General features: G+C 35.6%; 1 protein-coding gene across 1 annotated transcript; it reads right to left on the bottom strand.

The window, feature by feature from the left end:
• Positions 1-13,193: 13,193 nt before the first annotated feature.
• LOC107780373 (protein SMAX1-LIKE 4) lies at positions 13,194-18,498 on the bottom strand. Its single transcript, XM_016600897.2, has 3 exons — positions 16,910-18,498; positions 15,292-15,544; positions 13,194-14,931 (listed from the first exon to the last, which is right to left on the bottom strand). Exons 1-3 carry the CDS (start codon positions 18,214-18,216, stop codon positions 13,366-13,368), a joined length of 3,126 nt encoding a protein of 1,041 aa, XP_016456383.1. The 5' UTR covers positions 18,217-18,498; the 3' UTR covers positions 13,194-13,365.
• Positions 18,499-18,687: the final 189 nt, after the last annotated feature.

The raw sequence follows: 18,687 nt of genomic DNA, 5'->3' as shown, positions 1-18,687 counted from the left end.
GTGACTGCTAACGAGGACCAAAGTTTCATGCTGATGAACCACCTGCATCCATTGAAGATGCAGCACCCCCGGCAAAAGGGACATTAGTACATATGGAATAGTACTAGTATGTAAAGCTAACTGTCCACTTTCAAAATAGAATGCCAATATAAGAAAGGAAAAACTATAGAAACATTAAGTCAAAATCAATGATATCCAAATGCCAAGTTAAAACATAATAACTTCCAAAATACGAACTTCATATACAATTTTGGTTGGGAGGTCATTAGCACCGATATATCACTGTTCATAATATCACCTTTTACAATACCAATACCATCGTACTTTTAGCACGGAGTTCGATCACGACCCGATCGGCTAGGCCATCTCATTAGAGACGTCAACCACAATCACTATCAATACCAATACCACTGTACTTTTAACACAGAATCTGATCACGGCCTGATCGACTAGGCCATCTTATTTGAAGACATCAACCACAATCACAATCTCAATCACAATTTATGTGCAAATATACCACCGTGAATCTAGCACGGAGTCCGATCACGACCCGATCGGTTAGGCTGTCTTATTTGATGACATCAACCAAAATCACAATTTCAATTATAATTTCCAGCACAATCACCACTATGTGTGCGGCATGGTGTCCGATCACGACCCGATCGACTAGACTGTCTTATTTGAGACATCATCCTTTTCTGTCATCAATCTCATCCCAAATAAGGGGAATAACTTTGCCATATCAATCTCATCCCAAATAAGGGGAATAACTTTGTCATATCAATCTCATCCCAAATAAGGGAAAAAACATTTTTGATTTTCATACAAAGAAAACATAAATATAGATTTCATTTACCTCGTGACCTTTCATATCGTATATAGCTTTATTGGAACTTTTAACCACTTACAACATCATTATTTCATTGGCTCTCTGGGTCATACATGTGATTCTTCTTTCATGGCACAATGGTCGTATTTCATATTCCACAATTTCATTTCTTCCCTTTTATAGATCATCATCATAATTATCAACAAATAGAATATTCCGGAAATCACAACTTTAAGTTCATTAGTAATGAAGGATTTAAACACAATAAATTTCTTTCCGAGAAATAGAGTAAAATGATTGGCAATCGAAGCATAAGTTAAAATCATACACACGTAACACATCATTTATTCTTGAAGTACTTTACCCTAAAAAGGAAAATATATAATTTCCACTCACGAATATGTAAGAACGCAAAACACATTGAAAATACTCACAAAGCATAGCATTATCTAAAACAACCACATATGGGCATCACTTGAGTTCATAAGCTTTTAGGCAATTCTATTATCGAAGTCAATTTTGGAATAGTTGAATCAAAGTTCATTTCATAATATTTCTCACATCATTTCATTTCATTAGCACCATTGGCCGTAAGTATAGCTTTCACTTATATCAATCATCACATTTCATACTTCTTTCACATCTTTTCATTCCATTGGCACCATTGGCCACAAGTATAACTTTCACTCTTGGCACGTTGGCCATATTTTATATCCCCAATTCGCTTATTTCACTTCCAACCATCTTTATAGGTTATCAACAGTAAGACATTTCCAATCAAGACTTTAGGTACACATATGAGCAATTAAGATTCTTAAGAATATTGAGATTCTCTCACACAATTTGGAATCATAGCCTTCATTTGAAACATGTCTCAAAGACATAACATTTTAATACATATATCATTCTTCAACACATTTCCATAGGATAACACAATGTGATAGAAGCAATTGGAACACGTTTTGAATACATAATTCTTGACACTTTGCTTATTTGGGGAAATCGAATTTATTGAGAACAACTCGGAACACAGAATAAGGAACTTGAGCTAACAATACTTGGAACTTACGGGAAGATCATGTAATTCATTTCTAAAAGAGTAGTTTAGCCAACATACCTCAATTGAGCTTCCTCAAACTCTAAAATATTCCGGAATTCTTATCAACTTCAATCTATAATAACAACATCCAATGGGACCAATATTAGTAACAAATTCCATAATTTAGGCCATTTAGGCATTTTATCAAACACCTAGTGGGCATGAATCTCTACACCTCTTAACCATAGAATTAGTTTATCCAACTACTATCATTTACCAACAATTTATCCCACCGTCATTGTTAAACAATTCATTACTTCCAACATCACATACATGACCATCCATCCACACCCAACCAACAAAATTCCGTCAAATAATCACCTTTCAATCTCTACAATGGTTATGTATTTAAATTAGGAACTTATGGCTTCCAATCACCATACCATGAGTTCCTATACTTAATTCATACTCATATTCCCATAATATATCCATACATGTAAGTCTAAGGGTGTAGGATTACCTTTTGGAAGAAATCTTGCAAAACCCTCCTTTGAGTTCTTGAAGAAATTTCTTGAAAATCTATGTATTTTATGTGTAGATTTCATCAATACTAGTGTAGAAATGATGGAATTTCACACCAAAATAATGGGGATTGCTTACCTTGAAGAAGAGGGGAGTTGGTGGTCTTGAGAGAGTGGAGAAGATCTCCAAAATTCGTCCAAATGAAATGGGGAAAATGAACCCCGAAATTGTAGTTATATGCCCATATTTCTGGGTTTCGGATGCTGCCCCGGATGCTATGGCAGCACTTCACTGCTAGCCCTTCTTTTGGATGTGGCCTTGGATGCTTCGCATCCGCAGAATCCTCCGCCAGCCTTTGGTAATTTGGTCATAATGTCTTGTAAGAATGTCCAAATGACAAACGGTTTGTAGCGTTAGAAACTAGACTCGAAGACCTTTAATTTGACAGGTCATCCATTATATAACTCCTTATATATATGTATATATGCTTGTCCAAAATTTGGTCTTGTGCTTACTCATTTGGAACATTAGTCTATCATGAAATTCCCAACTTTACTTGGACTTATGGCTCTCCTTAGACCCCACATCACTTATAATATTCCTCGTACACTTATTATCATATCCAATTGATATCCATCCTAGTAATAGTCCTCGTTTTCACACAAAATAATATAATTAGCGCACATCAACTTTCTTAATAGCGCTTAAGTACTTCAAAATTTTTCGGGGTGTTACATTCTCCCCCACTTAAGAACATTCGTCCTCGAATGTTTCACAAGTCACTTCTAAGAATAGAGTTATCCTTCTACCTCCAACCATTATACATAGGCACTTATGACTACATCGATCTCATACTTCCTTTCCAAAATTTCAACTTACTTATGGCCCTTAAAATTTGGCTATCTTTACAAATTCATAAAAGTTTTGGCAGAGTTTTCCCTGTAACTGGGCCTATCCACCTGTCAGAGAATCACCAAAATCACCTTATCAACATATCCACAACTTGACAAAGCATCACAATGTATATCAACAATACTAATCTCAACATTACAGGCATTAAATTATCAAGAGTGATATCTGGACATGAGCTACCAATATTTAAATCATAACACATAGAAAGTACCTTTCAAATCACAACCACTTGCTATACAACCAAGCAAAAACATTTTCTTTCCACAACACTTTCAGCCTTCAAGGTGACCTTCTCGACTCACAGAATTTTTCATAACACATAAACGGAGGCAATCTCAACTCCCAATTTTATCTAACAAGGATGACAAATAGATACCCCTCATAAGCCAATTATCCATTAACTTCACATTCTCTAGCTTTCACCGGAACGATAGACAAAGGATTTACAACTACCTTAATAGACATAGACACATGATACACCGTGTACACGGAGGACAATAATAGAGGAAACATCATACTCATAGTTTGGCCTATTTCCTTCAAGATTTCATAAGGCCTAATGTGACTACACATACTTGACCTTCCTTAACAATTCACCCAACATATTCATAGAGAAAATCTTGAGAATAACCTGTTCACTTTCTTCAACTCTAAACCCCTATGCCGAACACCCAAACTAAACCTTTGGCAACCTCCAACAATTACTCTAAGATGTGCTTAGCTTGAATATGACCATAAAATTTCCTATCCAATATATTTGATCACGGGAAGACACTTCTTCTTTGACATGTGACATATGGGAGGCATAATCGGAAGGATAAAGGCATTAGCATCAATTATTCTTGGAAGACTATGAGTCATGAAAAGGACAACAACAATTGTTTCATTCCATATGTGCCTTGTTCGGCAATAGTAAGCCTTAAGGAGAAATGGCCAAGTACGTGACACCAGTCATCTCCTGGAGTGTAGGGAAAAATCAGTTTAACTTGAAATGAGAATATTTTGGCACACCAAATATGATATGGGTTTCAAAATGCATGAAATTGCTTTACGCTCTTAACATTAACTGACACAAGGAATCTATGTCACAAGCCCATGGAGATGAAAAAAAAGTTGAACACTTGTGAGATTATTATCATTCTGACAGCTTAACATTTCCTGATGGTTGATCCTATATGAGAGGACTAGAGATACAACAAACTTGTATATCAAATCAATATGCTCATCATAAGGCTGCTTAACTTTCAATCTCACACAAGTGAAATCATGTAGCTAGGACATCTTAATGTTGGGATGAAATCATGTATTGGTTAGAGAGAATGAACACTTTGTTGTGAGCTAGACATGTTTTTGCCATAACAACTCTCAAGTTTCCATATCATGCCATTTCATGGGTAACTACAATACTAGGAACAAAGTGAGTTACTCACTGAGGCATGCTCTATGTGGACATGAAAGTCATATTGATATGGGCGAACAAAAATATCTTCTTGTGACGAATTTGTAAAAATTTCAAATTTCCTAGAAACTTTATGCAGAAAAGTGACCCCTTTCAGTTTACAGGCACACATATGATATGTATTAATATATGCTCTCATGTTACTAGATAGTGAAAAGGATTCATGCTAATATACACAAAATAGTAAAGTAACTGTTCCAACCATATGAGCCACATACACCAGAGATAAAAAGAGTGGCTCAAGAAGGATCTCAACACTAGGCCGTTATACATTGGATTTGATACCACATAGGTAAACTTTATGACTGTGCATGCATAAACACAAGTGAGCGGATGTTATCCATTTGAATCAAAAGGTTCGGTAAGAAATTCATCAAGTATAGTCCCTTGTTGAGAATTTAGGGAAGCAAGTGGGAAGTATTAGCCCAGGGTTATAACTCAATTCATGGAAATACTTATAGAGCTTAATTCCACACGAGGTTGTAAATAAGAGAATATGTGATAGAGTGGCTTCATGAATAATGAGTCTAGTTCATAAAGTAAGTACATGCAATGTTTTGTGATTCAACATTTTGGTTAAGACCATATTTGTGTAGGCCTCTTTAATATGGATGTACATATATAACAAGGAGAATAATGCGGTGTTCATAATGACGTACTAAGGAGTGCCTTGCTTGATGACTTTAGATTGACAGGGCAGTACCTTAATTGATGCCCCTTTATTCCACATCCAAAACATACATTAGTACCATAGTGACACACCCCCGAATGAAATCTCACACACTTCACACAACGAGAATGGGGTCCGCTAAACTGACTCACCCCACTTACCTGATATTTACCCTTTTTGCATATATCATAAGCATTCTCCTTAGTCTTTCTCCAAGCCTTCATGGCGGGAGTAACAATCTCTGCAACAGCTCGTTGTATGGACTTTTGGAATTGCCCAAATCTACTACCCCTAACACGCTTCTGAGCATACTCAGAACATGACACAAATTATTTTCGCCCATATATCGGGCAGACCGGGATGGGTGTATGCAACCTAAGGGTATCTTTTCTTCTTGTGCCCTCTCTTTCCACAACCATAACATATTTCAAGAATCATCCAACATAAACCCGAGTGGCTATTATTTCATATCAAATATTCTGGCTTATTAGTACAAACAACCCTCTTTCATTTCTTAGGTGATCTTACCACATGATCCGGTGTTACGATAACATTAATAGGGACAAATACACTTACCTTAGCAACTGGTTCTTTCATTCCCTCCTTACTGACACGAACTCGTGGGTTACTCATATGGAAAATGAGACATGACGAGGAATTTAGCTTCCTATCTTGAGTTCTATCGCACGATCTGGAGTATCAAAGAAGTGCGAAATTCCTAAATGTCCAAGTAGCCTCCTCATTATAGATGTGGTCGACAACGCACCGATAAGAAGGACTCTACTAGACACGGCTCCGAGACATCGTAGGACACTTTAAAACCTGACTCTGATACAAAGTTTGTCACGCCCCAAACTCGGGGAGTGCGACCGGTGCTCAACCGAGTAAACCTGGCTGAGCAAGCCCGTTAGATTTTCTTCTACCCAAATTCATCCCCGAATAAAAAGGAGATGCACTCCATTAATCAAACACTAAAAATATTTCATTAACAACTCCCATTTCATTTCCGTTAGTAGCTTCATTCATAATTTCCAAAATATTACAAGTTTATAGATATAATGAAAAATATGTTTGCCAAATAGCAACATTTCTAGTTTAATTCTCAACATTATATACCACCCACAACCTGTCTACGAAGCCTCTAAGTACAATAGAAGAGTAGTATGGAAGTGTCGACAACAAGACCCCGGCTATACCTTAAAACACAATGTACAACTCAAATGACATTAGGTCCGGAATAGAGTAGGGCTCACCAAAACCTGCTGAATAGAGAGTGACTGCTAACGAGGACCAAAGTTGCCCGCTGATGAACCACCTGCATCCATTGAAGATGCAGCACCCCCCGGGAAACGGGACGTTAGTACATATGGAATAGTACTAGTATGTAAAGCTAATTGTCCACTTTCAAAATAGAATGCCAATATAAGAAAGGGAAAACTATAGAAACAGCAAGGCACAATCAATGATATCCAAATGCCAAGTTAATACATAATAATTTTCAAAATACGAACCTCATATACAATTTTGGTTAGGAGGTCATTAGCACCGATATATCACTGTTCACAATATCACCTTTTACAATACCAATATTCACAATACCAATACCACCGTACTTTTAGCACGGAGTCTGATCACGACCCAATCGGCTAGGCTATCTCATTAGAGACGTCAACCACAATCACTATCAATACCAATATCACCGTATTTTTAACATGGAGTCCGAACACGACCCGATCAGCTAGACCATCTTATTTAAAGTCATCAACCACAATCATAATTTCTGTGCAAATATACCACCATGAATCTAGCACAGAGTCCGATCACGACCCGATCGGTTCGGCTGTCTTATTTGATGACATCAACCAAAATTACAATTTCAATTATAATTTCCAGCACAATCACCACCATGTGTGCGGCATGGTATCCGATCACGGCCCGATCATCTAGACTATCTTATTTGAGACATCATCCTTTTCTATCATCAATCTCACCCCAAATAAGGGGAATAACTTTGTCATATCAATCTCATCCACAATAAGGGGAAAAATATTTTTGATTTTCATACAAAGAAAACATAAATACAAATTTCATTTACCTCATGACCTTTCATATCGTATATGGCTTCATTGGTACTTTTAACCATTTACAACATCATTATTTCATTATCTCTCTGGGTCATACATGTGATTCTTATTTCATGGCACAATGGTCGTATTTCATATTCCAAAATTTCATTTCTTCCCTTTCACAAGACTGATATGACCCCCTTCCACAAGCTGTTGTTTCACTTTGTCAATTCCTGCATTCTACAGAGGTATGAGAAAAAGAATGAGGCTACCTTATTCGACATGGCTGTAATGGAACTGCTTGACACTGGTAGACCTATCAATCTCCCTAGCATGATGATTCAGCATATGGCAAAGAGCTACAGACACTTCCAAGCCTAAGCATGTTATGCCTTATGGTTTTGTGTTGACTGAGCTATTTATCAAGCTCAACATTGTCTTGCCGGATCTTAAGTATGGAAATCACAATGATGTTTTGGATGTTGTTACCCTCAAACGATGTGGCTATGAGGAGATCAAGGCTAGAGGACCAACATGATCTACTATTCTACCTGGTAGCAGCAGGGCAACAAAGCTCACTAAAAGGTTGGAGTTGGCTGTTACGGAGAATGCCAAGCTTCGAGAAGACAATGATGAGTTGAGAAAAGAAATCAGGCGGCTTAGGGAAGAGCTCAGAAGGGATAGGGAAGTTCATGCCCAACAGATTGCCACCCTTGTGAAAGCATTGGCCCCCTCTACCTCTAACCTATGAACTTGTTCCTTCTCTAGTGTCCTTCGTTTCTTTTGTTATCCCAGTGATGCTTTGGTTTTTGTCTTTTTCTATTCTAGTCTAAGTAGGTTGCAACATATTTAGTTTATTTTGTTCTATTGGTTTAAGACAAGGCCCTGGGCTTAATTTGGCAATGCTAAATGACTTCTCTTATAATGTTTTAATACTTCGTACAGTGTTAGATCATCAACCTAGTCTGTTTTCTTTGATAATTCTTGAGTTTGTATTATAGCCTATATGGCCTTGAATCTTACATTAACTGTGCTTACTATGTCTAACATCTTTTGTTATTTTTTGATGATGCCAAAAGGGGGAAGATAAAGTTGGGGGTGTTGTATATATGTTGGTGTGAATATGTCTGCATGTGGTGTGATGTGCCTGTTGATCATGATTTGTTGTGATTACCTGGTTCTAGTATGTACAAAGTTTGTCATCATCAAAAAGGGGAAATTTGTTGAGTATTGAGATTTTGATGATTAACAAAGTTTGTTCAGATGCAAATGTTCGAAGAACCAGGTCCTCAGCGTAGCTGCTTAACTGCTCTAAGAACCAGCTCCTCAGGGTAAAGGACCAGCTCCTTATGGTTGATGATGGACCGTCTTTGCAAGATAGTAACTTTATCTCAAAGTTACCCATGTCCGAGTTTGGTGGAAGAAGGTTGTTACACATGATAAGGGATGTTGCCCAAGAAGAAACGAATAAATAGGTGAGAGGCAAGAGTCCCAGGACTTGTGGAGTCCTTAGAACAATAGGAGTCCTATCAAACGAGAAGCTGACTACGCATATGACTTCTAGAAGATCTTGGAGTCCAGGCATTTAAATACTATCCATCTGGACTGTTGAGATATTATTTTGCACATCAACTGAAAAACTACATTTTACACACTCTAGACGAGTATCAGTGTTTTGTTCTTCTTGAGTCAGTCCAGTGAATGTGTTTTAGGAAATAGAGTTGTAATCAAAGTGTCATAAATAATTAGTAAGTTGAAGTGAGTGTTTGCTTTACAGGTTAGTGTAACTTATAAATCAAATAGTTGTAGTAGGAGTACGGGAGAGTATTGAGTTATAGTCTTATAATCGATACATTTTGGCTCATTGTTCTAGTGGAGTTGAAGTTGAAAATCCTATGCAGTGGGTCGTAGTTTTTGTACTTTTGAGCCGAGTGATTTTTCACGTAAAATTGTTGTCTTTTACTTTACTGTTTATTTTACTTCATGAAGTACGGTAAAGAATTAAGTTCTTTATTACAACCTCCATTTTAGTTTATGTGAACCTATTTCCTTTTTGGTCTGTTCCAACAAGAATGACCTCTTTCTAAATTTGAAAACAATATTGCTTAAACTTACAATTCTATCCTTAATGAGAAGTTTTTATAACGACACAAATACTCTGAGTCCCTTTTTGAATTGTTTAGGACCACAAATTCTAAAAGTCTTCATTTTTTCTTAAACTCCGTGCCCAATCAAACAGGTTCACATAAATTGAAACAGATGGACTAATTCATAAGAGCACTCAAATTAACAGGTGCACTATTTGAGTTAATTCACTCTGATGTATAGAGACCTTCCCATACTCTTTCTTTATTGAGTTATAATAATTTTGTAGCTTTTTTGATTCTTTCTCTCGTTTTACTGCTGTTTATCCATCCATATCCAAGAATGATGTTAGTCTTATCCTTCTTTGTATCAAAAAACTGTTAAAACTCTTGTAGTAATAGTCCACGAACCTCTACAAATTGTGTTAAGAATAAGTTAGTCTTATGCAGTTAAGCTTACGCCAGCTATGGTCAATTTTGACTATGTCAATATAAATGAATGCCACTATTTTAAATGAAAAACCAAGATAAGTGGCATTGCTTGTCCTTGTTGCACCCATTTTTTAAAAATTCGTCAAACATCTCTACTTCTGTCTTTTTCATTCTCTCTCTCCTGCATAGTGGCGTCGAAGTACTTTAAAGGGCGCGTATTGATATTTCTTTATTGAACAGTTAAGCCAACAGTTATATGGCTTTAGTCATAAAGATTTGTTAGGCCTCATGATGAAGATGAGCTGATTGAAGTCTAGAAAAGAAAACAATGGTATATATCTCCCTGCTCCCACAAACCTATAGGTCATAGTCATGTCTTATTCCTGGTCTATGAAATTAATAAAAGGAAAATAAAACATGATCACAGTTTACGTGACATTTTTTATATTTGGAGATATTTCAAAATACTTGACACATTACATCAAAAAAATTATTTTATACAACTTTCTTAACTTAAAAAATATTTCAAATTCAGTTGACTATTCAAATTTTAAATTTTGATATGATATTTTAATTTAATTTAACTACTCAAATTTTAAACCTTGATATGATATTTTCTCTATCAAACAAACATACTTTAATACCCCTCTATTCATTTTATATTGTATTGTTTCGTTATTGGTATGTTCCAAAGGAATGGCATTTTCTATATCTTAAGCCAATTTAATTTTAAATTCTTATTTTATCGTTAATGATATTCTCTTATAAACAGAAAAACCTATTTAATATTCAAGATCATAAGTTTAAAAAATTATTCTTCTTTTCTTACACTCCATGGCAACAAACTAATGCCACATAAATTGAAATAAAGGGAATAATTTTTTAAACTAACTCCTCAATTATTGCTTTAATATATATTGTAAGTGAAATAATAGTGGGTTGCTCTAGTGGTGAGCACCCTCCAGAGAGGTTGTGAGATCGAGTCACCCCAAGAGCAAAGTGGAGAGTTCTTGGAGGGAGAGAGGCGAGGGTCTATCGGAAACAGCCTCTCTACCCCAGGGTAGGGGTAAGGTCTGCGTACACACTAACCTCTCCACACCCCACTAGTGAGATTATACTGGGTTGTTGTTGTTGTAAGTGAAATAATAGTACTATATGAGTCAACGTAACATCTCAAACTCATAAAAATAGTACAGGCTAGCCAGTTTTCGGACTGGTAATTCAAAATAGCCAGCGTTTGCTAAGTCATTGAAAAATAGCCACTATTTTACTGCAACACGGACCGGTCCAGTATAATATACTGGAGATTTGTGCATCTGTGTATGAACTTTCCAGCATATTATGCTGGAACTCCAACACGCGAAAAGTTCCAGCATAATATACTGGAGATTGGAGTACCTGTGTATGAACTTCCAGCATATTATGCTGGATCGATATATTATACTGAAACTCCAGTATATTATGCTGGAGTTATACTGGAACTCCAGTATATTATGCTGGAATATTTTTCGGATTTTGAACAGTGTTTTTGTTCACATTTATCTTTTCATGAAAAGTAGCTAAAATTCAATTACTTTTGAAATTGTGGCTATTTTTCAATTACCACTTATAAATCTGGCTATTTTTGAATTTCTCCCCTCAAACTCGTGATTGTTCAAAAAAAAAAGGAAGGGGTAGTATTTGTTTCTTTTTTCCTAATTAAGTGTATCATGCTGATTGCTGGGAAGTTTAGAAACACAAAATATTTATTTGCAAACTTCTTCATGATTTGTTTTTCGTAATGAATACATGAAAAATTCATTTAAAATGCATACTACGTGTAATATAATCTAAGTATCTATTTAATTCACAACTATTCTTCTCCCTCAATTATGAACTTGACACATTTTAACACTTGAAAAGTTTGAAAAATAGTATTTCAGTTAAAACATATTTACTAAAAGAGATAGTTATTGTTTTATATCTACTAATTATTTTTAAGTTGTACACCTTTTGTTCTTTAGTCCGTAAATTATCATACTATATTATATATTATAAGTATGAATATCTAAAGGGAAAGTTAAAAGACCAAAATACCCATTAAAAGTTAAATGGCCATTTTGCCCTTCAATCAAATATTACTCCTATAATGTTACTGTATACGTAAAGTAATTACACATTTATATTTTGTTTCTTTCATCTTCCATGTTAATAGCCTTTCTATAGCTTCTTACATTCTTTACTGGATTATAAATTTTCTTACTTATTACTGATTGTTTGGATCTTTCATCTTCTACTGAAGTAATAATAATTTTCTTGCACAACTTTTCACATTCTTTAAAGTATTCTATAAAAGTGCAAAATAAGGTGTCTAAAAAATTTATATATAGTACAGTAAAATAAATTAAATGCATCAAAGAAAGATGTCTTTCTCTTCAAAAAATAATATTTTTAGTGGTTTTTTCTTCTACCAAACAACTCGTATTCTATCAAAAACTTTCTAATAGAGAACAAGAAGCGTAGATTAACAACAAGAGGATTATTTGTAGTTTTCTCTTCTGACTTCTAATTTTTTTAAGTAAGTGTCACTTTATCGTTTTTATATAAAAGAATTTTAAATTCTTCTCCAAGTCGCTATGCCTTCTATTTCTACGTGGTTATACAGAGGTGGTCGTTTTATATTTCATATTAATTTTTCTTTGTTACTTCCAACGAGTATTCATGAAACTGTACAAGTATTTTTTCCTGAGATATATCATCATCCATGTTAGAACTGGTAACGATAAATGGTGATATTCAAATTAAAGTTTACTGTGCAAGTATCTTCTTATTTATATAGACTCATATATGTTAGAACCGGTAATTACAGCAGATAAAGTTTGAAGTCTATTCTAACTTGAGGTCTTATTACTTCCACAATATTTACTTACAAATTGTATTTTTCTAAGAAGAGTTTTAAAATAAAAATGATATTAGTGCAAAAAAGCATGTAAAAAGTCACAAGCATGTTAAGCTTATATGGAAAACTTTCAGGACTGTACAGAATACCTTTAAATTATCATCTTTTACTCAAATAGGCTAATTATTCATCAAATTGAGCTTGTAATTTTTCCGTTTTATAATTTGTATTACTCATTATACACATACTTTAATATATTATTTTAAATAAATCTGTGCAACGCACATGTAGAGAAACTAGTATTATAAAAATCCATACCATAGAAATTAAAGGGGTTTAAGTGTATATTGGCAACAAAACACTGAAAACAAAGTAGACATTCTATTAAGAAACAAGAGTAGCTAGCTAGTTACAGGACACGTGATAGTGGTGCATAGGCAAGGGAAACAACATGTTATAGAAGCGACTACGTACTTAATTCACGATAGAAACTTGAATCCCTCTAGGAAGACATGAACCTTTGAAACCATCGTGTAAGCCAATCTCATCTTTACCCAAACAAAGCTTGATAATCACAATCTCTTTCTCTTTGAGTTTGTCCATGTCAACCATCTGCAAGCTCGTTTGAAAAATGTCTTTTAGCCATTCATCAAACAAGCTGTTGAGAAATGAACCACACCCCTCAAAAACCTTCTCCAACACCATTTCCTCCAAGCAGAAACTGTCTAGTATTTTACTCCCACAGACTTCCTCCAATGACCTTCTCATCTTGAACATGAACACCTCTCTCATTTGCTTTTCTTGAGATGAATCGCGGTTCAAGACAAGACGGTTCTTGATGTGGTCGAGAAAGCCAAGTGGTGGATTGTTGTTGTCGTTGTTGTGATGTTGATCATTAGCTGTGTCGCGAGTCAAGTCACTTGAAATGGGGCTAAAATCATCAGTTCTGGCTTCGTTTTCATCCTCCTCATCGACCTCGTCTGCTTTGATGTTGAGGTCAAGGGCGTTTGAGCTCAATTGCCTAGTGAATTCCTTCTTCATTTTCCCATTTCGAGCAGTAATTGAGGAGACATCTTCCATCATATCGTTTCTTGGACTCTTGGTCTTGTTAGGCAAAGACAATTCCCACTCAGCTAATTTTCTCTTATGATCAATACATACTGATCCAGGATTCTCACTTACCAGCAGTTTCATCTGGATAACAGACTCTGTGTTTCCATCAGTGAGATTATCACTTGTCCTTGCTAAGATGAACAAATGGCTAGAGCTCCCATTTTCAAAGGCATCCACAAGAAATTTCAACAACTCTGAATCAGCAAAATCAACATCTTCCACCAGGACAACAAGCTTTTCATTATTCCTTAAGGACTTGTTGAGCAATTCAACGTGATGATTCGTATTTTCCCTCTTTCTCATGTTTATGCACAGGATCAAGTCAGCAGAACCAAATACAGATTTTGCTATAACTCGAGCCAATCTTTGTTTCCCGATTGAGTCATTCCCCTGAATCAGCAGCCAATTCTTGATTGTGCTGAAATCCATCAATACATCCAAAATAGTATGCATGTTTTCCATTTGCCATGGCAAATTTTCTTGTAACATTTTGAGCATCTCTTCTCCCAAAGTACTCCCGGTGTTAGAAAGCTTTGAATTCCCAAGAGCAAGCGTGATTTTCACTTCTTTCCCTTCGCTGATTTTAAGAGAATCCAAGTTTGGCTCAACTGATTGATTTTCTTTAGAGTTGCCATTGCTGAAACTGAACTCGATATGGCACGATTGTTGTCTTCTAAATCTTGGCACAGTGCTGGCTCCCTGATTAGGCTTCAAACTTGGAGGATCACAAAATGAAATTGATTTGCACTCTGTGATTATGCTGTTCTGGTTAGGCCACCATGGGTACAGTGAATTGAAGGAGTAATTCTTCCCACTGCTGTTGTATTCATTGCACAAAACTGAACTTATTTGACTTTGATTAGTCTTTCCTTGATGAAGATTTTGGCACAAGCTGCTCCACTTTCTTTTCAACTCAGCCAAATCATCCTGAAAGTCCCCCATAAAAAGAAAAAAGAAAACAATAAGATATTGTATTCAAAGTAATTAAAAAAAGAACTAACACTACGTATTTTATTTTATTACGATTTAAAGAGTTCAACATGCTTCCCTTAGAGCTCAATTTTTAAAATATTGTTAATTTTTTATTTATAAAATTATGATTTAAAACATGTTTTAGGTAATTAGTTTCTATATACATAAAACTGTATTTGAAAAATCACTAAAGCAACATGTGAGTCAATGATATTAGTACAAAAATTAATATGCTTTAGTCCTCGTAGTCAGAATTCTGTCATTATTTCTTGTATTAAAGTGGAATTATTGTAGGCTAATTGTTAGGATCTGTACCTTCTTAGTGGTATCAATGTCATGTGGTTTGAGCCAATCAGGCAATGGGGATGGACCCTTGTCAGAATCCTTAGTGTCACATGTAATAGAATACAATGCACAAGTTTTCTGCTGGCCACAATTCAACCTAGCTTCTCTTTCATAATTGGAGCTGCATTCTGCACAACAGCTGAGTGCATCTTCTTCCTCCTTGCTAGGAACTGGCTTTTTCTCAAATATTTGTTGAGAGAATGGTATTCTTGGTTCATGACCACTGCAAAAACAGGAAAATATATAGTTGTTTAAAATATATAGATTTCATGGTGTTCCTATTTATCCTATGATTGTTGTTGTGATACTAATATTATCTCCTTTATGTCATTTTGTCTTTTTATTTTTTTTGAGCCGAGGGTCTTTCGGAAACAGCCTCTCTACTCTTTCGGGTAGGAGTAAGGTCTGCGTACACACTACCCTCCCCAGACCCCATTAGTGGAATTTTACTTGGTTGTTGTTGTTGTTGTTTAATTAACACTTCAATTTTTCCAGCTATAAGAAGAAAGCAACTAATTTATCTAGAATTAAAACCACATAACTTGTATAGATTAACAATGTAAATAGATTTTTTTTCATTTCAAGTTTACCTAAATAGTAATTATGCGTAATTGGAATAAATAAGTGATTTTACTAAAATGAAAAAGAAAAGAAGGAATGAATTAACTAAGTGCATGACAAAGTTGTGTAGTATTTGAATAATGGAGGACTCCATCATAAAAATTAGTGTCACTTCTTTAAGCTGCTTTACCATATGAAAAAGAAGTCAAAAAAGGAATATAATTCCCTTGAAACCTGAAAAAGGCTACCACCAATACTACAAACATGCTTGGGACAAAAACCCATATACTGCAACATCACCTGCTAAACACTGAATAAAGGTACTAATTATTTATCGTTTTTTGGTATTTCTTTTCTTTCCTTTTTCCCTTTTCACCGTATGAGTTAAAAAATTGCAGCATATCCAGAAAAAAGAAGAGAAGAATGCAACAAATTCAAAAGATGTCCATTTAACATTTGTCTTCTTAGCATTGCTTTTTGGCAATAGCACGCTTCTAAGTCCTGCTAGCTTTGTTCAGCGTTCAGACCATGAAAATTCAATAGAAAGAAAGAAAAAAAAAAAGGACACAAAGCAAAACGCAGACCTTAACGTCTTAAGGACAAAGAAAGGACACTAAAAAGAGCTCCAAGAACGAACCAAATGTAGTGCATTCTCAAACTTGAAAAGTACACTGTATATTATACTCCTTCTTTATATATATATATGATATAGTTTTACTAGGCACGAATATTACAAAAAAAAGGAATTTTTTTGGAAATTTGTAGTTTTAATAGGTCATAATGCTTGTGTTACTATATAAGATTTTTGAAACTCCTGGACTTAAATATGTCGTCATATCAAAAAGCTTATAAATAATTTAAAGTTAATTATTTTCAAATATAAAAATACACTGATTTTTTTTAAACAGATTAATAAGGAAATAGTATCAAACAAATTGAAGCTGAGAGAGTATAGTGTATGATTATCAAGGAAGAAGCATGTATGAAGAAGACAAAAAATTAAAAATAAAGGAAAATGCTAGCTCACCTTGTACAATTGAGACTAAAGCCAAGACCACCAGATGGAACAGAAATAGGTTGAAGAGACCACTGAATATCAAGAGGAGGTTGTTTCATTTGGCACTTGATATAAGTCTGATAATTTGCTGTAGCCACCAACCAAACCTTTGCATTTGAGCTGCTGTTGTTGTAGGAAGAAACTAGCCTTCCTATCTCAGCTACAAGATGATCAACTGGACTATAGTAATTAACAACAGTAGTAGAGTAATCTTTCTTAGACATTGATAATCCTCTTTGATCAGCAAGACTGTCAACTGTCCATTTCAAGTCACCTGTGTAGATAATGACTCCTCTTCTACTACTTCCTGTAAGAGATTCCACTTTCCTTTTCAGGTCTGAGATATTCAGCTCCACTTCCTCTCTTTTCATCAACATGAGTGGTGCTGCTGTGAACTGAAATTTTATAAAGTGTGATCCTTTCAGTTCCTCAGGTACATCTCCTCTCTCCACTTTCCCCATCAGTTCTGCAACAAGCCCTCCTGTGCTGGACGCGCTGTCACCAACTATCACTGCGTTCCTCCTCTTGTTGTTGTTACTCCTCAGCAACACATCAATAACCAACTTAATATCTACAGAAGCTGTATTAATTTGGTTGTACTTGTGAGGGGAAAAGAGAAGAGGGTTTTGGGAATTATTCCAAAAACTATTACTAGTAGGGTTCTCAGAATTAGGAGGAGAGCTAGGTGTAGAGTAAATCCCAGCAGGGCTACTATTGTAACACTGAAAGACTGAAGAAACAGAAGAAGCTGATTCCTCTATATTGCTTTTAATTGCAGTGCTAAAGAAACCAGCTTCTCTCATAACCCTACTAACACTAGGGTCATCTAAAATGGACAAAATGAGCTGCTCTAACTCAACCTTAATAGCCAAAAGAGGCTGCTGCTGCTGCTGTTGTTCTATGCAGCCTCTTCTCTGATGAGCTTGTGCTCTTTTGAGTGCAGCAATTAAAGCATTAGACAAACAAGGCTGGCCATGAAGAAGTGGACCAGGACTTGTTGGAAGCCTATTAAGTGCCACATTAAAACATAGCTCAAGAGCTCTACACTGAAGAGGATGATGATGATGAGGAGAAGTGGCTATATGATTTGGTTGTGATTTGAGACAAGCCCTTCTAAGAAGACTGACTCTTGAGGTTAAGAGAATGGCAGCAACATGAAGAGGGGTGACTTGTGCATGGCCCCTTCTCCTGGCCAAGCTTAGAGAATGCTTCAAAACTGAAGCAGCCTCTGTGGTGAGGGTCTGTTGCACTGCACAATTAGATGCTCCTGTTCGCATAACTTAGCCCCAACACCCACCCCCCACACCCCCCCTGGTATTTCACACCGTAACCTATTTTGAGGACTGAAAATTCACTTTCTTTCTATATACCCCCTCTCCTGCTAACACCACCACCCCCTCTCCTAAAAACTTTCTTTTGTTTCCTCTCTCTCGCTCGCTCTTTGTTTCTTGTTACTTCTTGTTACTTCTTCTTCTTGTTAAGAAGAAGTATATATGCTCACAATCTTGGAACTACTAGCTTTGAGCTTTGTTTCTTTTTTTTTTCTTTTCCTTTGAAGTGAGAAAGATAAGAGAAGGCTACAAGGGTTTTAAAGAAGCCAAGACAGATCATATCTTGTTCCAGAGGTTTTAGCTTTTTTACTTTATTCCTTTATCTAAAGACAGTTTAGTTAGGAGTATTATTCTGCAAATGCTTAATTCTTTTGATTTTATGTATTTGACCAGACACAAAATTTAAGTAAATATTTA

This window comes from Nicotiana tabacum, chromosome 9 (genome assembly GCF_000715075.1).
Source record: "Nicotiana tabacum cultivar K326 chromosome 9, ASM71507v2, whole genome shotgun sequence".
Taxonomy (NCBI): domain Eukaryota; kingdom Viridiplantae; phylum Streptophyta; class Magnoliopsida; order Solanales; family Solanaceae; genus Nicotiana; species Nicotiana tabacum.
This window is presented reverse-complemented; position numbering and strand designations above follow the sequence as displayed.

What these genes read in the sequence shown, in the direction of transcription:
- LOC107780373 (XM_016600897.2), bottom strand. Translation starts at nt 18,216, where the DNA reads ATGCGAACAGGAGCATCTAATTGTGCAGTGCAACAGACCCTCACCACA. An exon ending in TTTAGTCTCAATTGTACAAG is followed by an intron (nt 15,545 to 16,909) that starts GTGAGCTAGCAT and finishes CTGTTTTTGCAG; the next exon opens with TGGTCATGAACCAAGAATAC. An exon ending in ACATTGATACCACTAAGAAG is followed by an intron (nt 14,932 to 15,291) that starts GTACAGATCCTA and finishes GGGGACTTTCAG; the next exon opens with GATGATTTGGCTGAGTTGAA.